The sequence below is a fragment of the Prunus mume genome, linkage group LG1 (genome assembly GCF_029339155.1).
Source record: "Prunus mume cultivar Tortuosa linkage group LG1, ASM2933915v1, whole genome shotgun sequence".
In the NCBI taxonomy this organism is placed as follows: Eukaryota; Viridiplantae; Streptophyta; class Magnoliopsida; order Rosales; family Rosaceae; genus Prunus; species Prunus mume.
The window spans coordinates 14743036-14764667 of NC_142698.1; the positions used below are offsets into that span (position 1 = coordinate 14743036).

General features: G+C 39.8%; 6 protein-coding genes and 1 pseudogene across 6 annotated transcripts in view; 5 read left to right on the forward strand and 2 right to left on the reverse strand.

Annotated features, from left to right (window-relative positions):
• The window catches only part of LOC148921092 (uncharacterized), a 93862-nt gene that overhangs the window by 65788 nt on the left and 6442 nt on the right, over positions 1 to 21632 (forward strand).
• On the forward strand, positions 2139 to 3904 carry LOC148921098 (UPF0481 protein At3g47200-like). Its single transcript, XM_089044136.1, has 2 exons — positions 2139 to 2171; positions 2303 to 3904. The coding sequence occupies exons 1-2, from the start codon at positions 2139 to 2141 to the stop codon at positions 3302 to 3304; spliced, it is 1035 nt and encodes a 344-aa protein (XP_088900262.1). The 3' UTR covers positions 3305 to 3904.
• LOC103343044 (UPF0481 protein At3g47200-like) lies at positions 5157 to 6776 on the forward strand. The gene is made up of 2 exons (XM_016796928.2): positions 5157 to 5183; positions 5307 to 6776. The coding sequence occupies exons 1-2, from the start codon at positions 5157 to 5159 to the stop codon at positions 6774 to 6776; spliced, it is 1497 nt and encodes a 498-aa protein (XP_016652414.2).
• On the reverse strand, positions 7091 to 8714 carry LOC103343045 (uncharacterized; annotated as a pseudogene).
• Positions 17344 to 18122, forward strand: LOC103343035 (small ribosomal subunit protein bTHXc). The gene is made up of 3 exons (XM_008246704.2): positions 17344 to 17563; positions 17659 to 17723; positions 17854 to 18122. The coding sequence occupies exons 1-3, from the start codon at positions 17404 to 17406 to the stop codon at positions 17980 to 17982; spliced, it is 354 nt and encodes a 117-aa protein (XP_008244926.1). The 5' UTR covers positions 17344 to 17403; the 3' UTR covers positions 17983 to 18122.
• On the forward strand, positions 18272 to 19163 carry LOC148921099 (uncharacterized). The gene has a single exon (XM_089053861.1). The coding sequence runs from the start codon at positions 18456 to 18458 to the stop codon at positions 19071 to 19073; it is 618 nt and encodes a 205-aa protein (XP_088909987.1). The 5' UTR covers positions 18272 to 18455; the 3' UTR covers positions 19074 to 19163.
• On the reverse strand, positions 19095 to 20717 carry LOC103343036 (uncharacterized). The gene has a single exon (XM_008246706.3). The coding sequence runs from the start codon at positions 20715 to 20717 to the stop codon at positions 19440 to 19442; it is 1278 nt and encodes a 425-aa protein (XP_008244928.2). The 3' UTR covers positions 19095 to 19439.

Here is a 21632-nt window from a genome sequence, read left to right on the forward strand (position 1 = left end):
TCAAGTGAAAACATTAATGCCCAAAAATTCAATAATATTTTCGAAAGTTTTCTCAGTTCTCATCTCTTCACTATTCTGATCAATAAATTGCTTATCAAAATTGCTTTGAACACCCAAACAATTTTCATTGCAATTTTCACAGTTGCAAGTATCAAATATTGAAGGCAAATCCAAATTTAATAACTTTGATGAATAACAAGATGCACCAAAATTACCAAATCTATTTATACCTTCAAAGACACAATGAGAATAACTGTGCCCCTCTTCACTTGACTCACACAGCAAAGCGCAATAATGAAAAGGGCTATCCCCCTCGTACTCCCCGTCGAGACTCACACGGCTTAGAGTGTCGATGCGAGGTACTCGGTTTAGATAAGAGTTCACGCATCTCTCCCCGTCAGAACTCTTACCTATCTGGGTTCGAGCTTCGATGCGAGTGACGCGTTTCGTAAGTTGCCATAGCATCCCCCTAAAGCAGATCTTGAACCTGGCTCTGATACCAATTGATGAGGATCGGGATCAGGACACAGGTCACCAACTGCATACACGAGCACCGAAATCTAGGGCTAGTGCAAACTCACATATATCATATCAAATCCATACCACAAATAAACTATTTCATTAATCATCAATATTCAATTCTCTACAACTATTACAATAGCCTTATTTATAGGCTTTACAAGACTTGGACACCAAGACTGCTTGGTTTAAAAATAAACTAATTAATTATAAAATCACACATAAATAATAAAAGATATCATAAAACTACCTAAATATGAAAATAACAATATATCATGAAATAACTAATTAAATGATAAATATCTATCTTGATCCACCCCTATGCTCCTGCATCATGCTTCAAATAAATAACTGATCAATAACGACTCCTAAGATGCACTACCAAGTACCAACCAAATACCTCCCTCTGCTATAAGCTGCTTTCATGTTCTTGTTATCATCTCGTTGCTCACTTATAACTTGCTCAACCAATCTTCGCTCTTGAGTTAAGGACAGGTTAACAAGTTTGTATAAATAAATAAATAAAGGAAAAAACAAGTAAGCATGCGGTGCTTTGTGATTGGGCCGCTTCAAAAACAATAAAACAATGTGAGAAGCGGTGGATAACTCTTTAAGTGTCTGCTGGGGGCTTCTTCTTCTCCTTCTCCTTCGAATGGTTCTGCAGCTCCAAGTAGAAAATTTCTTCAAAATCTTCTGAAGTTCATAACTTTAGTTCTAGGGCTCTGATTGATGTATTGTTTTCGCCTACATGATCAGTGAATCGAGCCCAACAATCTAAGGTAAAGTTTGGGGGCTGTTATTCAGATTTTTGAAATTCGTTCAATTTGAGTTTATTACTCAATAAGCTTCATTTCCTTGATTTGAGGTGTTCATTGGGCTGTTTATGGTCATTGGAAGCTTAATTCAGACGAGTTGGATTGCTTGACAGTTTTTACAGATTTCAGGTTTGTGAAATCTTGGGGGTTTATTGAGCTTCATATGAAATTGAGTGGAATTGGTGAATTATAATTGAAATTGAGTTTTTGTTGATCAGATTGCAAATTAATTTACAGTTTTGAGACAGTTTTGTCATTTCCCTGAAGTTAAAGGGTGTGATTATCAAAAGTTCAGGGACCTATTCTAACAGAGAATCCGGATTCTGAATGGATCCAATTAATGTGGAGATGTACCCAGGATGTGTGCTAATTAAGTAGTGTGGATGGATGTGTCGTTGACTTGATGTGTGCAAGACGTACTCGGTCTGACCCCCCAAAAAAAACAAAAACAAAACAAAACAAAAAACAAAAAAAAAAAAAAAACCGAACAGACAGATTGAGCTATAACTTGTAAGCATGTGACCATTTTTATTCCATCCCGGCTCCTCCTTGTTGGATCAAAATGTCAGTAAGAATTAATACGAACAAATGTATGGTTGGTCCAAATAAATTAATATATATGCTTCTTGGTTTTTCTTCCGGAGAGATTAATTAATTAATATGTGAGAGCTAGGAAATTTCAAGAACCATATGGCGATTCGGATGGGAGACTTGGATCGTAGAGTTAATTTCGACGATTGATCAGTGGCCTGAGAAGCTTAGATTGGTGGTCGGAGCCGATGAGAAAAGGGAAAATCTAGTGACATGTCTCAATCAGAAGTGAAAAAGGATCAACAGGTAATTGAGAGCTACTGTTTCTCTCTTATACATGTGTTTATGTGAATTGTAAGGACCTCCTCCCTCTTTCTCTTTGTTTCTGGACTTGCTTACTTTAATTTTCTTCTTCCTCTAATCCAATTTCAAAACAGCTGGAAGACAAAGAGATCCCAACGAAAGTTACGTTGATAGAGGAGATCAGACAGAGAATGGGAGGAGGGAAGAAAACAGTGGATGCATGCATCTATAAAGTTCCAAGTAAACTTCGAAAAGTGAATGAGGATGCCTACAATCCACGCGTCGTCTCAATTGGACCTTACCATCAAGAAAACCCCGACTTTGTAGATGCTATGAAAGAGCATAAATGGCGTTACATGATAAGCTTTCTTCAGCAAACAAATATTCCTCAAGAGTCTAAGGAATGTTTGGAATGCTGTGTTGATGCTATTTATGAGTTATGTGGCGAGGCTCGTCAATGCTACTCCGAAACTATCAAATACAACGAGAATGAGCTCGCAAAAATAATGTTACTTGACGGTTGCTTCCTATTGGAACTTTTCGTCAGGTGCCATGCCAATGTAGAAGTAAACAAAGAAGGCCAACATGATCCAGTACGAAAGTCTGCTTGGATGATCACAGCTCTTCAGCATGACCTGGGATTACTTGAGAACCAGATCCCCTTCTTTATTCTGGTTCGTTTGTATGAGATTGTCAAGCCTCGTGCCACAAAGAATTACTCTGTCGCTAGCCTTGCTCCCAAGTTCTTTGACCCTTTGAGCCGAAAGCCAAGACCTGACGAGAAGGATCAGCTGGGGACAGACTTCAAGCATTTACTCGATCTCTTGCACAAATTTTACTTCCTCACAGCTGTATCAGTACCTAGTGTGGTGCTCAACGATATTACTGAGGAACAAACTAGTTCATGCCTTTCTGAACCTGATTATACATCAAGCAACAAGTGGGGATTCAAGTATTGCACTTCTGAACTTCTGGAGGCTGCTATCGAGTTTCAAATTCCGGCTTGGGACGACAACAAATTGTTGAACATAAATGTCGACAACGGAGTCCTGACTGAGCATTCCCCAATTGATCATTGCCGACGCATCGAGTTCAGTGTTGAGGAACCTCATTGCCTTCGAGCAGTACGGTGTTAGCAGTACAAATGGAGTTACATCGTAAGCATTCCTTCTGCAGAGTCTCATAAGTAACACATCAGATTTCAAGCTGCTTCTGGACAAAGAGATCATAGCCCATAATCGGTTTAGCGACCCTGAATTTTTGAGTGAATTTGAGACTATGGTAAAGGATGTTGTTCCCAAGGACGACTTCTACTTTGCTAAATTGAGGGACCAAGTGGACAAACACAAGACGCCCTGGTACCATTTTAACAAGCTTAAAGTATTTTTTGTGGTGCAACTTCAAAGTGAAATTATGACCGTTTGGAAGAATCGTTTCACTGCTAAATGGAGTTTCTTATCAGTGCTGAGTGCGCTTGCCCTTCTCATTCTCGCTTTCTTACAGACATATTATACCATGCACGACCCTTCCAGCTGATCTTTACTTGTCCCATGCTGCTTCTTTGTTTCTTGGTCTGGAGCTGGAGGGTTCCCGTTGGACCATCTAGCCAATGAGTTTATATCAAGCTTTTATATGATTTAATCAGTTGGCCTCCCCTAGAAATGATCAGTCTATAATCTTTCGCAGATTTTATGTATGCATGTGCAGTTGTATGGTATTAATACCACGGATCATTCATCAACAAGGATGCAAGTTGAAAAAAATATTCGAATGGAATTCAAACAATGTTGTATATTAATATCTACAACCACATAAAGTAAAGATCTTTTTACATTTGAAACTACAGAAATAGGAAACATCTGGAACAAGACAGAAAAATAACAAATGTTTGCCAAAGCATAGAAAACTTACTGAAACATCAAAGAATACAAATTTTGCTCGAGTAGCTTCACCTTCACCATGTTATAGCAAATTGCTTCTTATTAGAAAGGGTCCCAGGGCATTCTTGAAATTCTTTCTACAACAGTGGTAGACAATAGGATAGATGAGCAAGCAAAACAAAGGGTTTTGCTGATCTATATTGAAATAAGAATTCTGGCATCTTAACTTAAGAGCTGCAACAACCACTGCTACTTGCAAGATCTAAATATTTGCTGTATGTTTAGCTTTCTTCTGTAAGAGAGGAATATGTCAAAGCTGATTGAGGATTAAACTTAGAAGTTCATGTTTAATTAGTTTTTTTTTTTCTCCAACAGAAAAAAGTACAGGGGCATCCATTAGGATGGTTTTGCTTAATAAAATAAATTGACTATTTTAACACACAAGCAGCTATTATGGAATTGAAATATTTTTTAACTAATAAATCTGGCAAAGAAAATACAAACCTAATTGTTGACTTGGTATGTTGAGAACTAGAAGTTCTCCGAAAAGGAAAGAAAAAATGATTTGGGAGGGCAGGAGAAGGGAAGTACGATTGAATGAGATCTTCTCAACTTTCAGAAAACATATGGCCATATAAGAGTAAAGTCTATCAGTAAGTATTTTCCGTTGACATTGAAATATATTTCTTTTTAACTTGTTGGAGTTTCTGAGATTAAGATGTCAAAGCTGATTGAGGACTAAAGTCAACTTCTAAGGACAGAGACATTAGGATGGTTGAGCCTAATATAATAAATTGACAAACTTTTACACACAACATTTCCATTATAAAAAGGTTCAAAATTTCTAACTAATAAATTTAGCAAAAGTTAAAAACTTGATGATTGACTTGGTCTGTTTGAGAACTTGAAGTTCTCAGAAAACAATAGGTTTGGGAGCGCAGAGGAGGAAAGTACGATTAAATAACCTATTGTCAACTTGATAAAGAATATGGGGATAGGAACAAGTCTTCTATAATTATATTTAATCATAATAGGGCTATAAAAGGCAATATTCCGTCCCTCAGGAAGCTCATACTGGAAGCTGAACGGAAAAGGAAAATCTGCTGGGATGAACAATGAGGACATCCTACAACTGGTAAGATTTAGATTTGAGTTTCAGATGCAGTTGTTTCAACAATATTGCAATTTTTTTGTAACTTTTTTTAGTCATCCATGTGTTATACTTGTGTTTCATTGCTGTCCTATAAAATCATGGTAGGAGGCAGAATCAACTGATAAGAACGAATGGAAGCGGGAGATTACTAAAAAACTTCACCAGAAAGTGGCAACAGGGTCAGAAAACTTGAGCATTTATAAAGTTCCAAATAACCTTCGAAAAGTCAAGGATGAAGCATACAACTCTCGTGTTGTCTCAATTGGACCCTTCCATCTAGGCAACCATGCCCTCGTAGCTATGAGACATCATAAATGGCATTACATGCAATATTTTTTTGCACGAATAGAAGATCATCAACAATCCCTCCAATGTTTAGAAGTGTGTACCAATGCTATTTATGATTTAGATGAAAAGGTTCGTGGATGCTATTCCGAAAAGATAGACCACATTGATAAGAACGTGCTAGCAGAAATCATGTTACTAGATGGTTGCTTTATATTGGAACTTTTCCTCAGGTATGACCAACACTTAAATATGAAGTTAGAAGACGAATCTGATCCAATATTCAATAGTGCTTGGATGATTGCAGCTCTTCGCCATGATCTGATATTACTTGAAAACCAGATCCCCTTCTTTATTCTCAAAAGTTTGTATGATGCTATGAAGTCTCGTCTTAAGGGTACACCAAACTCTGTCACTAGCCTTGCTCTTAAGTTCTTTGAAATGAACCAAAAGTCAACAAAAGAAGAGCCTGACACAAAAAACCATCATTTGCTTCATCTTTTGCACAAATTCTACCTCCCAAATTTAGATTCCACAACAACAGATCACCAACTGAAACGCAGTGTTACAGAGATCCGACCTGGTCATATGTCAATCTCAGTCTCTGTTGAATTGACTTCTCACATTCAACATGTTTCTGCAATACATCTAACTTCAGGGATTCCTAGACCTGAACAAGCAGCTGCAACCAATATTAAAACATGGGGATTCAATTTTAGCGCTTCAAACCTTTTAAGGGCTGGGATTGAGTTTGAAAAAGGGTTGTCGGAGGACCATTTGTTAAACATAACTTTCGTCAAGGGAATAATCAGAATTCCACCAGTCGACATTCACTTGACATCAGATACACTCTTTAGGAACTTGATCGCTTTTGAGCAATGCAGCCTTAGAAGTACGCATCATATTACGTCGTATTTGATCCTCATGAAGAGTCTCATTAGTTCCACACGGGATATAAAACTACTAAGGGAAAGAGGGATCATAAATCTATTAAATCACAATAGTGTTGGAGACCAAGAATATTTCACTGAATTCAAAACTATATTGGACATGGTTGTTGTGAAGGACTTCTGTTTTGGCAAGTTGTGTGACCAAGTGAATGCATACTGTAAGTCCTGGTTGCCGTGGAGAAAACACAAGATATCGACTAGGGTGCGATTTAGGAGACATATAAACTTCCTTTACCGCACATACTTCTCTAGTCCATGGAGTATCATATCATTCGTTGCTGCTGTGGCCCTTTTCGTTCTCACGGTCATACAGACATACTATAGCATTCACTCTCATTAATGTAAATTTGTTGGCCATCCATCAAGTTTATCAGTCATTTATGTAATTGATTCCTCTTCTATAATGAGTCTATATATGTATGTTGTATCTAGTTTCACAATTTATGTTTTATTTTGTGGATCCAGAAATGGATCACTAGAAAAAGGACTTGATGGCATCAGAAAGTTTTTGTGCATGCTGAAGTGAAGTGATTAAAGCAATAGGATTGATTGGTTGGTTTATTTCTCTTTAAAATGCAGGAAACTGCACCGGCTCTAAATGCAGAGGAGCTTTTCTACTAAATTTGAACACTCATCGAAACAGAAATGCTCATAACAGATTTACCATACTTTTGACAATATCTAAAATTACATATATAAAGTCGTGGTCTTTTTACATTTGAAACTGGAGAAATAGAATATCTCAAACCAAAAAGACAGAAAATAAAAAATGCTTGGCAATGCATTAAACAAAAACTTCCATAGCCTTGGGACTTATTCAAGCTTCAAAGACTATCAATTTAATTTTACTTCTGAACAAAGAGCTCCTTTTCTTTTCTGAGTTCTGCAGAGGCTTTGCCACAGATGAGTCACTTTGCTTGAATTAGCTTCTCCTTCACCATATTACAGCATATAAGTTTTCTTTAAGAAACATATAGGTCCTGGCAAATGACACAGTGCTCTGAGATCAATCTCGCCATGACGCTTCCCTCTCCAATGGCCAACTGTCTACTTCGTTTGTTCCATAGGTGCACAGCATAAGTCTCCCTTGTAATTAGCTCATTTGGTGTGATTTCCACCGCTTTTGACTCCGATTCCCTCTGAGGCTTCCTGAAGATCCTGTGTATCTTAATCCAGTCCAATGGATAGAATGCCTCAGGAGGCAATATTGTAAGGTTATAATCCAGTGACCTTCCACTCCCTTCTAGTCTAGCAATTACTCTGGAGACCAAGTAAGGTCCATTGAGACCCCATTTGTTCCCATTAAAAGTCGTAGCAAATTCTTCTAAGAAGTCTAGCAGAATTGGATGGTTTATGTCAAAGATCATCACTGCACCATTTAGTCTGTTCCAGATTTTGGACTCGAATCCAAACTTTGTGCTCCAATTGCATTCGTCAACCCAGATAAATCCTTCAGAATTATCAAGTCTGCGTCCAAGTAGATACCTCCATATTTGTATAGCATTGCAAGCCTAATCAGATTGGCTAGGTTTTGAGATAATGGGATGTAACCTGGGTCTGTCCTGCCACTCTTTAATTCTTCAAGCCAAGACTCAGCTGGTGTGTTCTTGACAAGAAAGGGCAAGTCTGGTGCGATTGCAAGTATTTTGAACCCTCTGTCAAGTAAAGGCTTCAGGATTCTGTACCCTCTTGCTGAGTCCATGGAGTTTGATATGATCATCAAGCATCCTTGAGGGTGGGATTTGAAGAGGGTGTCCATGGTCAAGAAATCTCTTTCCCCAAATGACTTTGCTGGTGAAAGTCATACCATGTAGAATTGAAGGCTGCATCCATTGTTGAGGAACTCGAGCACTCGACCATGGAACTGCTGTGACAAGTTGTTTGACTTGAGTATCTCTAGCTCGGGCAGTTTTCGTCGGAACCACACAAGTCTTTCCACTCTTGTGGCATTTTCTGGAGGAACCAGAGGATCACGAATTTCATCTTCAAGTTCCTCAATCTTTGCTTGAATTGAAAGCTGTGGCGTGCTCTGATCAGTTATGAAGGTTGACTCAATTTGCTCTTGAGGCACTTGAGTCTGGTCATGATTATGGTCAAGAACTTCATGATTTCTCAAGTCAATTGTTTGCATGGGAAGGTTGGAGACAAAGATGTCTGCATAGATAATGAAGAAGATGGCAGCAAATGAGATGGTGGAGAAGAGGGAGGATTTCGTGGTGCGGCTAAGGTGGCTGTGCCTGTGATCCAACACTTTGTGAGACATTCTTTTGACTGTCATGAGTGTAGAATTGGGAGAGGATTCTTTTGGAGAAGGCATTGATCTTGATGAGGAGCCATGGTGATCAAGCCAAGTGGTATTTATAAGTTTCTATTCAGTGTATGATTTAAAGCAATGGTGTGGACGAGCTTGAAATGATTTAAACATGGGTCTGATTTGAATATTCTTTGCAAGAATTAGACGTGAATGTATGTGGCACGTATTGCAGTTATGAGGACTAAATATTTAGCAAATATTATGAGTGTTTTTGATTGCTTTAATGTTCAAAACAATGTTAATGGATCGAACTTTCATGTCCATTTTGACAAACATAAATACAAATTACATCCTTGAATCAAGTAGGTGGTCAATATATATGAAAAGGGCAGATTTAATAGCTACTTATTACAGCTTGCTGATTATTTATACCTCTTACATCATTGGATCAATCAAACAATAATTATCAAAGAGAGGGACATGTTCATCATACGAACCAAATAGCTTTGTTGGCTCGCCTATAGGTAGAAATCAACTCTCGCATTCAAGTGGGCCTCCAATATTGTCATTTCCAACAACACCATTGCTCCTAGAACATGAGCAATTTTAGGGTTTTTAAAATGCATTGAGGATTTGATTAGATCACTAGGCTAGATCCCGTTGATTAGAACAGTGATTAAATTTCTGGGTACACGTAAGAATTCCATAATTTTATTAGTTGAAAGTTATAAATAAAAAATCTATTTTTTTATTAAGATTCATTGGATTTTCTGAGAACATTAAGAATTTTAGAGAACCATTTTAAATTACAAACTGCCCTTTATAATTTATACTTCTATACTTCTATACTTTTTATTTTTTTTTGTTGGGTGAAAAAGGTATATGCAAATCTTTTGGGCTTGAGCCTGTGAATGAAGCCAATCGTTTTGGGCCTTTGGAGTTCATAATACAAGCCTAAAGCCCACCAAACGGTCTCTAAAACACTTTCGCTCTCAAACCAACACGGTTTATCTCAAGCTCGAATTTCGTTTGCGACTTGGATCCTCTCTTCCACTGTTTTGTTCTCAATCTCGGCAGCTACTACCCATTAACCGTTTCACACACATAAAATGTAAATTCGTACCCCCGTTTCTTGCTCTCTCTTGCTCTTTGAATGAAGGTAACATGGGGATTCAATTTTTGCACTTCAAAAGTTTTAAGTTTCTGGGATTGAGCTTGAAGTTAGATGCTTTTATGGTGATGGGTTATGCTCAAATCACCGTTTTTTATTTATCAGGGGCCATCCAGGCAAGCTGTATGCAGGTAAAGCTTGAACCTTTGTTACTGGTCTACTTAGGGAGGCTAGAGTATCTTTCAAGTGTTGATGCTTGCAAAGATGTAAGATTTTTCAATCCGAAAACTGATAGTATGGGACGACAAGAATCTGCTTCAAGTTGGGAGATTCAAATAGCTATGAATTCTTTTCTTTTGCTTCAGATTCGAAAAATCGGCCTAGGCGGCTCTAGGCGGCGCCTAGGCGGTTCTAGGCGCTAGGCGGGTCTGGGAGCCTGGGCGGGTCTTTCTTTTTGTTTTTTTCTGACTTTAAAAACCTCACGCAGTTGCTTCCTTCTCTCTCGCTAGTCGACCACCACCACCAGGCCGCGACAACCCCTTGCCCACACCCGCGACCCGCGACCCTCTCTGTAATGGAACTATGAACATCTACTAGAGGGATAGTGGGTTCTCTTCTGCTACATGTGATGTGACTAGGTGAGTCAAATGCCTAAGCATATATGCTTCACCCTCACCATCTTATGGCACAAAAATTTCCTTAAGAAGTATACATATCTGGGCAAATGACACAGTTGTCTGAGACTAGTCATAATTCTTGAAGCCAAGTTTCACCTGGGTGTTCTTTGTTTAGCTAATGATTAGAATTAGTGTGACACGTGTCTGTAATTAGTTATGTTAAACACGTGAAGGTTGTTAGGGGCTGTTAGCTATGCTTAACCATTAAGCAAAGCCTAAGTATAAAGGCTCTACTGTACGTGTATAGTGGTAATGAGAAAAACAGATTTGATTCTCATCATCTTCAGATTTCTCAAAGCTCTCTCTCTCTCCTCTCTCTCTTCTATTTTCCTGAATACTTAGCATGGTATCAAGAGCCATGGTCCGATTTGGGATTTTCTTTGCTTCCGCCGTCTTCTAGATCTCATATGAGTCTTCCTTGCTTCTCTTCGACATTCTTGGATTCTTTTCTTCTCGTTCTCATCCGATTTCTCTGATTCCTCTGATTCTTGGTTTCTTCTCTCTGATTCCTCTGATTCTTGGTTTCTTCTGTCATCCGATTCCTCTGATTCTTCGTGTTTTCTGCAATTCCTCATCTTCGTCTCTTTGACATTCTTGGATTCTTTTCTTCTCGTTCTCATCCGATTTCTCTGATTCCTCTGATTCTTGGTTTCTTCTCTCTGATTCCTCTGATTCTTGGTTTCTTCTCATCCGATTCTCCGATTCTTCCGATTCCTCTGATTCTTCTCGTGTTTTCTGCAATTCCTCATCTTCGTCTCTGTTTCTCTGTGTTTTTTTTTTAATGGCGACTTCAACTCTCAAGCTTGATGGCCTCCTTGGCATGCTCACCATTCGTTTGATGGATGGCAACTATCTGAAATGGCGATATCAGATTGAATCTGTGTTGGAAGGTCATGAGCTCTTCGGACATTTCGATGGCTCCAGTGTTGCTCCACCGAAATATGCAATTCTCGATGAGGAAGGCGTCACGTCGATAATCACCGCGGCTTATAAAGACTGGTTGAAGGTTGACAAAGCGTTCTGAGCTTGTTGATTGCAACGCTTTCCGATGAGGCGATCGAATACGTGATCGGATCTAAGGCGCCTCTCGAGGCGTGGATGAATTTGATGATCGATATGCTACCGTGTCTCGTGCTCGTGTGAATCTCTTGAAAACGGAGCTTCATTTGCTCAAAAAGGCGCTGATTCTATTGAGAAGTTTTACTTCGCCTCAAACATGTCCGTGATCGACTTGTCATTTGTGTTTCGTCTCGACGATGATTTGATGCTTGCTTTGTGTTGAATGGCCTTTCTTCTGAGTATGACATGATCAAAACTGTGCTTCTTGCTCGTGACACTTCCCTTTCTTTCAAAGATTTCCGCAATCATTTGCTTGCAGCTGAACAAGCCGCTGAGTCTCGTGTACTCTTGCCCCCTTCTCCTATGGTTGGTATGTTCAGCCATTCTTCTACCTATACTGGATCTACCTCTTCTACACCGTCTCATAATCTCTCTCAGGCCGTATTCTCCCACTCATTCAGGCCTTCCTTTTCTCCTACTGGTTATATGAGTTCACATACACATGGTCGATCGTCTGGTTCATTTGGTGGCCGAGGCAGATTTTCTAGTTCTAGGCCTTTTGGTCGTGGTTTTCCGAATAAATTTCAGGGTCCTCCTAAGTCCGGAATTGTTCCAGAATGCCAAATTTGCAGTAAGAGAGGTCACACAGCTGCAAATTGTTTTTCTCGCAATTCTACCTCATCTCAAGGCTCCACCATTATTGAGTGTCAAATTTGTGGCAAGAAGGGCCATGGTGCATTGGATTGCTATCATCGCTCCAACTATGCCTATCAGGGATCTCCTCCTCCGTCCTCTCTCACTGCTATGGCTGCTCAGGCTTCTTTCTCTCCTGATGCGGTGTGGATTGCTGATAGTGGAGCGAGTCACCATATGGTGCCACACATGACTACAATGCACAATGCTACACCTTGTACTTCAGCTGAGAATGTTGTAGTGGGCAATGGGGAAGGTTTGCATATTGCTCATATTGGCAAATCTCATATTCCCACTGCCTCTTCTTCTCTAACTCTCTCTAAAGTTTTACATGTGCCTCAACTTACAGCAAATCTCTTATCTGTGTATCAGCTATGTCATGACAATAATTGTCGCATGATCTTTGATACATCTGGATTTTTAATACAGGACAAGGTCACCAACAAGAAGCTTCTCCAGGGCAAGAGTGAGCATGGCTTGTATCCTATTCCTACTTCTTTATCATCAGTTGGTACTAGTAGCCAAGCTTCTCAGTCACAGACAAGTGCTTTTCTTGGTCAGAAAGTTCGTTCATCTCTTTGGCATAGTAGGCTTGGACATCCTACGAATGAAGTTGTTCAACTCATGCTTACAGTCGCTCAAATCCCAGTGGTATCTGATTCAATTTCTAAGCTGTGTTCTTTTTGTCTAGATGGTAAAATGCATCGGTTACCATTTTCTAGTCATCACAATAAGGCTTCGTCTCCATTTTATAGACTCCATAGTGATGTTTGGGGTCCTTCTCCATGTAACTCCATTTCTGGCTATCGATATGTAGTGTCTTTCATTGATGAATACACTGGTTTTCTGTGGTTATATCCTCTCTATGCCAAGTCTGAGGTGTTTACAATGTTTACCAGATTGGTTGCTTTTCTTACAACTCATTTTCATGCTTCTATTAAGTTTCTTCAGAGTGATGGTGGTGGTGAGTATATGAGCACTCAATTCAATGAATTTCTTGCATCTCATGGCATTGTTCATCAAGTTTCCTGTCCTTACACACCCCAACAGAATGGCCTTGCTGAGCGGAAGAATCGCCACTTATTAGAAACCTCTATAACCCTTTTACAAAAAGCTTCTATGCCTGATCAATTTTGGTTTCATGCTATGGCCCATTCTGCCTATTTGATTAACCGCATGCCTAGTAAGGTGCTTTCTAATCAATCTCCATATTATAGGCTTCTTCATAGGCATCCTGATATAAGACACCTTCGTGTCTTTGGTACTGCTGTCTATCCTTGTTTAAGAGCCACTAATACTACTAAGCTTCAACCTCGCACTGTTCTGTGTGTTTTCATGGGGTATCTACTGGGCTATAAAGGAGTGTTGTGTTACAATTGTTCCACTAGCAAATTCTTGGTGTCTCAACATGTTATTCATGATGAAACCATTTTTCCTTTCAAGCCTCCTTTCAAGCCCCACCTCTCTCTGCCTACCTCATCCTGTTCTCCTTCAATTGTTCTCTCCCCTATTCCTATGCTGGTTCCTATGTCTGCTACATCACCTTCGGTGCTTGCTTCTCATAGTTCCTTTAGTGCTCCTAGTCTTACAACTCCTGATTTGTTAGCCTCTCCTGAGCTGTCTCAGCCTGAGCCTTTTACTCCAGCCTGTCAGAGCAGAAGATTTGTTAGCCTCTCCTGCGTTGTCTCAGCCTGAGCCTTCTAACCCTGTTCTTTCGGAGCAGCAATTACAAGTTCTTCTACCTTCTATTGATTCTATTCCTTCTTCTTCTCCTGCTTCAGACAACCCAGTGTTCTGTTGACTCTGCTTGTGAGCCCTTCTCATTCTATGCTTACCCGGTCTAAAACTGGGGTTGTTCAAAGGAAGGATTTTTCTGACTACATATGTTATACCAGTATCCATGACACTACTTCTCTGGATGAACCTTCTAGCTATCGTGTTGCTTCTTTTTCTGCTGATTGGACTAAGGCCATGGTCGAAGAGATTTCTGCATTACAGATGCAAGGTACCTGGGTGTTGGTACCTCCTCCTGCTAATACAAACATTGTTGGTTCGAAATGGATTTATAAGTTGAAAAGACACTCTGATGGTTCCATTTCTAGATATAAGGCACGACTGGTTGCCCAGGGTTTTAGTCAAGAGGCTGGTTTTGATTATGAAGAGACATTTAGCCCAGTTGTTCGTCATGCTACAGTTCGCATCATTCTCGTTTGGCAGCTTACAATCATTGGTCTCTTCGCCAATTGGATGTAAAGAACGCCTTCTTACATGGGGAACTTGAGGAGGAAGTATATATGAAGCAACCTCAGGGGTTCGAAGATCCTCACCATCCTGACTATGTTTGTAAACTTCGGAAGTCGTTGTATGGTTTAAAACAGGCTCCAAGGGCCTGGAATGCTAAGTTCACTGGTTTTCTTCCAGCGCTTGGGTTCAAGATGTCTCATAGTGATCCTAGTTTATTCGTGAAGTATTCCGACTCAGCTATTGTGGTTTTGTTGCTCTATGTTGACGACATTATTCTCACTGGCTCAAACCCGCAGGTCATCCAGGAGGTAATTACAGAGCTGGGTGCAGTGTTTGAGCTCAAGGATATGGGCACCCTTACTTATTTCCTTGGTCTTCAGATTTCCTATAAGTCTAATGGAGACATCTTTGTTAGTCAACAGAAATATGCTACTGATTTATTAGCAAAGTCTGGGATGAGTTCTTGTAAACCCTGTCCTACACCTCTGAAACCTCACACACAAATCTTACTCACTGATGGTATTCCTTTGAAGGATCCAAAACAGTATCGTAGCATTGTGGGTGCATTACAATATCTTACCTTTACAAGGCCTGACATTGCCCATTCAGTTAATACTGTCTGTCAATACATGACTAATCCTACCGAGCATCATTTCTTCTTAGTGAAACGATTCTGCGTTATCTACAGGCACACTCAGTCATGGTTTTACTTATTCGCTTGTCCCTTCCTCCTCGCTTATAGTGATTCTGATCGGGTGATATTAACACTCGCAGATCCACTACGGGCTTTGTGGTGTACTTGGGGTCTAACCCGGTCTCATGGCAATCGAAGAAGCAAGGTTCTGTTTCACGAAGTTCCACTGAAGCCGAGTATAAGGCTCTTGCTAATGCCTCAGCAGATGTTGTCTGATCCGCAGCTTCTTGTTGATCTCCATGTATATTTGTCTGAACCTCCTATTCTGATTGCATGATAATCTGTCGGCATTGGCTCTGAGCTCCAATCCTATATATCACTCCCGTATCAAACACCTCGACACTGATTTCCATTTCATCAGGGAGCGTGTGCAGCGCAGGGATTTCTTAGTTCAGTATATACCAACTGATGAGCAAGTTGCTGATGTCCTGACTAAGGGGCTTCATGGTCCAGTTTTCTCTAAGCATTGTACCAATCTCAGATTAGGTCCCTACTCTGAGATTGAGGGGGGCTGTTTAGCTAATGATTAGAATTAGTGTGACACGTGTCTGTAATTAGTTATGTTAAACACGTGAAGGTTGTTAGGGGCTGTTAGCTATGCTTAACCATTAAGCAAAGCCTAAGTATAAAGGCTCTACTGTACGTGTATAGTGGTAATGAGAAAAACAGATTTGATTCTCATCATCTTCAGATTTCTCAAAGCTCTCTCTCTCTCCTCTCTCTCTTCTATTTTCCTGAATACTTAGCATTCTTGACTAGAAAGGGCAGGTCTGGTGTTAATGCTATTACTTTGAATCCTCGATCGAGAAGCGGCTTCGGGATTCTGTATCCACTTCCTGAATCCATGCTTTTTGATAGGATCATCAAGCACCGTTTAGGATTGAATTTAAAGAGACCGTCCATGGCCACGAATTCTCTTTTGCCAAACTTGATTGCTGGTGAAAACCATATCATGAAGAACTGAACACTGCATCCATGGTTGAGGAACTCAAGTACTCGACCATGAAACTGCTTGTTTGAGTTGAGTATCTGCAGTTCCGGAAGCTTCCCCTTTTGTGACATTTTCTGGAGAACCAGGGGATCAGGAACTTCCTCTGCAACTGCATCTATATTTTCCTGCATGGAAAGCTGTGGCATGCAGGAAATCGAGTGTTGTGATCTTGAAAAAGTTCATGGATTCTCAGGTCAACAGGATGCATGGGAAGGTTAAAGACATTGTTGTCTGCATAGATGATGAAGAATATGATAGCAAATGAGATGGTGGAGAAGATAGGATATTTTGGGGTGCGCCTAAGTAGCCTATAATCAAACACTTTCTGAGACATTTTTTTCACCTTCAAAAGAGTAGGATAGAATGATTATTTTTTCGGGGAAAGCATTGTTCTTGATGAGGCGCGGTCTGGCCAAGTACGGCCTTACTTGTATATAGTAGCGGAAATTGAAATAGGAGGTTTCTGATGTATGATTTACCACTGCATGTTACTGGTCTACACTTCGTGCAGTGCTGGTCCTTAATTTGGCAATTTTTTTGGCATCTAGTGTATTCTAAATTTGGTATAAAAATGTTTGTTTCAATGATGAATCAATCTTTAAATATCTGGACTAAAATACCAATTACATCCTTGTGTCAATTTCTAGCTACTTATTTCAGCTTGTTTATATCCAACAACAATATTAAAGAGGGGCATTCTCATCATCTTAGGAAATGAACTCCTATTTCTGGGTGAGAAATTCCATCCTTTCTCTCGCCAATCAGATAGCTTTGTTTTTTGTTTTAGTGACAAGAAATGAGGCATTCGAACTTGAAACATCTTTCAACAGTAATTTAACATTGTAAGTTCATCATGTAGGAGAGAATCACTTACTTGAATGCATATGATGAGAATATTTTAGGGATTTGTAAACGCACCTAAGGTTTTGATTAGCACACCCACCACATTTTGAAAACAATCACAAAATTTCTCATTGTACCTATAACATCTCTGGATACATATGATTCTAATGTTACTGGTTGGAACTCGGAAGGCCGAACCAATTTTCTTTCATTGTCAATTGAAGACCCAACCTAACTATGAGCTTGAGCCTTGTGAATGAACCCCAATTTGGGCCTATTGAAATGCCAGCCCAAGACAACGGTCTCTAAAACAGGAGTCATCTCCTAAAACACAACACTTTCCCTCGGAAACCTTATCCGCTTTCTCTCAAGCGTCAAGCTTCAAGCTTCAAGCTTCAACCATGGCGTCACTGATACTCGGAGCTCTTCCAATCCCCACTCAAACGCTCACTTTCAGCTCTCGCATTTCGTTTTCTCAGTCTGAAACCCTATCCATTTCTCTCCCCTCCTCCACAGCTTCGCTCTCAGTCTCCACAGCTACCACTCCATCAGTCCCTTCAGGTACACCTTAATTCCGAACTCCTCTCTCTCTCTCTCTCTCTCTCTCTCTCTCTCTCGCTCTTATTTTCCCTGATTTTTGCTTTCTGCTTCTTCAGTGTACTGCGGTAGGGGCGATAAGAAAACCGAAAGAGGAAAGCGTTTCAATCACTCTTATGGCAATGTAAGTCAAATTTCTGATTTTGACCGTTTCCTCATCACCTTTTGCTCATGAATTTCATGAAATTTTATGATTTTTTATTTGTTTTTCTGAATTTTGAATATTTTGTGAAAAATAAAAATTTGAACTTTAGGCGAGGCCTCGGAACAAGAACAAAGGAAGAGGTCCACCTAGGGTTCCGGTGCCTGTGGCTCCCCCTAAGAAAGATAAGTTTGAAGACGATACAATTGTCAAGGTTGAAATTGATGAGTCTCTGTCGTAGCTAGTTGAGCCCACTCTCTTTGATTTTTATTTATAATTGTAATTTATGTACCTCGAATTGCTTTATTTGATGAGTCTTTGATCAATACTTTTCTTGGTCTTGCTTGGTATTAGTGAATTGAATTAAGCTTTAAACTTCAATTTCCATATGTGTTTATTTTTGTAGTTTGGAAGGACAGTTTCCCAGATATGCTTTGTGTTTCACTTCACTTGTTTATTTATTTGTTTAAAATCTAGATAGGCTATTTTCCTCCTGTCTTGTCTTTTTGGCCACAAAACCTTCCTGGAAACACATGGTAGGAAAAACAAATGCTTTCGTATCGCCGGCTTTCAACATTCTTTATAGTTTATAGGGATTTATTGCCGCCTTAGTCTCTTCCGCTGGTGTTTTCCTTCACTATTCTGCTTCTTCTTCATAAACCTGCATCTTGTCTGCTCCTTTATCCGGTCCCAATACCCTAGACCTTTAGGACTATGATGAATTCATCGGAAATAACCGAAGAGAAGGATGATGATATCAGTTGCCTTGTTGATCCAGAAGTTCAAAAAGAAAAGATAAGGCGGATTATAGAGTATCAGAAGTCTCTTTACCGGTCTTCATCTTCGTCTTCTTCCTCCTCTTCCTCAGCTGCTTCCTGTTCCTCGTTTTCTTCAGCTCGAAAAAGTAGCAGTTTGTTAGGTTTGATGAAAGTAGGAAACACATCGTTGAGGAGATTATTTGACATGGAGCATACAAGTTTGGCCAACCATTTTGAGGATTTCAGTGGGTCATCCATAATTAAGCCTATTCTTCTATGGGGCAGTGATACAGACAATGAAAATGAAATGCATGATCCATGGCAATCCATCAAGCAGTTTGGACCACTAAATGAATCTAGGATTGATGGACCAAGTAAGTTTCCTTCAGATGGTAGCTTCCGGGATGCAGAGCGTGGCTTCCGGAATACAGAGGTAAGAATTGGCAACCGCAAGCTGACTAGGAAAAAGTCATTTAGGAGATTGCCCGGATTTGGGTTATGGAGATGCAGAGGATTTAGATTGAGATTAAGATTGAGGCGGCTTAGGATTGCTTTTTGTGGAAGAAAATATTAGTATTTGTCTGCAAACTTGTAATACAGGAAAACCTCATTTGTTTATTTATATCAAAAAATAAAAAAGGGTTAGCTTCTATTAACATATTGAGACAGGGAATGTCTGCCACAACTCGTTTACAGAATCATGGATTTACAATGAAATGATGATCTTACTTACACTGGGGCAGAAGATTCAAAATGAAAGTGAAAAAGACATTGAACTTTATATGAATGGAAAAAAAGAATGAAAAAAGAAAAGAAAGGGAATTCCATAGCTCTTGAATCGTAGCTAATTCCTGCAAGAGTATGCTAACAAATAGGAGGCTTGTATCGATTTCCAGTCTGCGGCTTCGCCACAGTTGGTTGGTTGAAGATGCTTCACCATTTATTCGTTTGAGAAAATTCTTTCAGAACTGTATATGTCACTGCAAATGACACAATGATCGGAGATTAATCTCTGCATAATGCTTCCTTCTTCAATCACGACTCGGCTACTTTGCTTGTTCCACAAGTGTACCCCATAAGTCTCCCCGCTGAGCTGAAGTAGCTTTGCTTTTACCCATCGAGAATGAGCTTGGCTTCCTGGCTTCTTAAACAGTCCCCCAATCCTATTCCAATCGACGGGGTAAAAGGCGATAGGGGGTAGAATTGTAAAGTTGTAACCTGGTCGGTTTTGCACCCTCTGGACCACTCTGGACACCAGATAGGGACCATTGTGCCCCCATTTATTCCCATCAAAAGTCAAGGCAAATTCCTCCATGAATTTGTACAGAAGGGGATGATTCATATCAAACACCAGAACTGCATTATTTAGCCTAGTCCAGTTTTTAGATGCCACATCCACACTTTGTGCACCGATTGAGTTTCTCAACCCCAAGAATGAATTCAAAACTATGAAATCTGTGTCTAAGTAAACACCTCCATACTTGTATAGAATTGCAAGCCTCATCAAATTAGACAGATTCTGGGCTAATGGGATCTCACCAGGGTCTTTTTTGCCTCTCTTCATTTCAGCAAACCAGGCTTCAGCTGGGGTGTTCTTGAACAGAAATGATAAGTCTGGTGTCACTGCATGAACCTTGAACCCACGATCCTGCAGCGGTTTCAGAATTCTGTAACCACGTCGGGAGTCCATAGTTCTCGAGAGAATCATCAAGCATCCACGAGGGTGGGCTCTGAAAAGACTCTCCATGGACAAAAACTCTCTGCTTCCAAAGGACCTCACTGGTGAAATCCATGTCATAAAGAACTGCCCCTCACACTTGTTAAAGAATTCCAGAACACGACCGTGGAATTGCCTTGCAAACTTGTCTGATTTGAAAATCTCAAATTCGGGTAGCTTGCTCCGAAACCAAGCGATTCTTTCCTCTTCTGTGGCATTGAAAGGAGGAACAAGAGGACTTTCTCTACCAACCTCATGGGTCTCTTCCTGCATGGAACGCAGGGCTATGCGATTTATATCAGACTTGATCAAATGGCCTGCAGAACTATGAGTCTGCAGCAGCACTGGAGAAGGAGCTTTATCATTCAACTCAACCGATTTTTCGGAGTCATTATAGATGATGCTATCGGCATAGATGATGAAGATGATTGCAGCAAGTGACAGAGTACAGAAGATATGAAATTTGGCAAGGCTAAGTAGGCGGCTGTCCATTCTACTCATCGTCGTCAGAGGAGTTGCATGGGAGAAGAAGTAAGGTTGAAGAAATAGAGCTCAAAGGGAACTTTCATGGCGAAAAGACCAAAGTACTTAACGACACACACGCTTATGCAAAGAATTATTGCAGGCATCTATAGTGTAAATGTTTTCTCTCTAGGCGTCTGGCTTTGAAGCATTCAATACGAGACTTTTTGGTAAGAGTCAAATGCTGAATAAAAATAAAATAAAATACAAAGGAGATAGCCGCCTGTAAAAATGCGTGAGCGTTGCGTGGGATATTAATTTATAAATGAATAATTAAGAGGCTCCTTTAGAGTATCAATAATGAAAAGATGGTGATGGAAACATGTTTTACAACAATCTTATTTAATGATCATTGATTAGGCAATTACCCTTTTGACAGATATTGCTTTCTTTTTCAATGACTTCACCAACCAAACCCATTCCTTTGTTTTTTGGGGCAGCAGAAGACCATTCCTTGAGACTCTTTTGGCAATATTTCTGGAAATTTTGAAGCCTTAATCCGCCCCGTTGGTCCTTGAGACTTAAGTGTTTAACTGGTGACCAAAAATATTGGATTAGTAACAACTTGGCCATGTTCTTGGTACAGTTTTTTATCTCCTTAAAACGTCAACTTTGCTGTGGACCTAAGGAGGAGGGGTATATTGCATAAGCTTTATAAAACTACGTATTATTATGACTCTGTTCTGTCTCATTCTTTATTCTGTTGTTCCCCCACATAATTAAATTGGAGAACCCACCTTTCTCCACTGGGGTGCAAATTATTTATTCCGAGCAGACAGAGCTGGTTGTTCTGCTACTTACAGACATTAACCTTTTCTTCAACAACAATCAAAACTATCGAATCCGTTTTGAAATATGTGATGAGAATGTTGGAAATCTTTTTTTTAACCTGGT

Coding starts and splice junctions, on each gene's coding strand:
- LOC148921098 (XM_089044136.1), top strand. CDS start 2,139: ATGTCTCAATCAGAAGTGAAAAAGGATCAACAG. Junction 2,172..2,302: donor AAGTGAAAAAGGATCAACAG/GTAATTGAGAGC, acceptor ATTTCAAAACAG/CTGGAAGACAAAGAGATCCC.
- LOC103343044 (XM_016796928.2), top strand. CDS start 5,157: ATGAACAATGAGGACATCCTACAACTG. Junction 5,184..5,306: donor ATGAGGACATCCTACAACTG/GTAAGATTTAGA, acceptor AAATCATGGTAG/GAGGCAGAATCAACTGATAA.
- LOC103343035 (XM_008246704.2), top strand. CDS start 17,404: ATGGCGTCACTGATACTCGGAGCTCTTCCAATCCCCACTCAAACGCTC. Junction 17,564..17,658: donor CACTCCATCAGTCCCTTCAG/GTACACCTTAAT, acceptor CTGCTTCTTCAG/TGTACTGCGGTAGGGGCGAT. Junction 17,724..17,853: donor TCAATCACTCTTATGGCAAT/GTAAGTCAAATT, acceptor TTTGAACTTTAG/GCGAGGCCTCGGAACAAGAA.
- LOC148921099 (XM_089053861.1), top strand. CDS start 18,456: ATGATGAATTCATCGGAAATAACCGAAGAGAAGGATGATGATATCAGT.
- LOC103343036 (XM_008246706.3), bottom strand. CDS start 20,717: ATGAGTAGAATGGACAGCCGCCTACTTAGCCTTGCCAAATTTCATATC.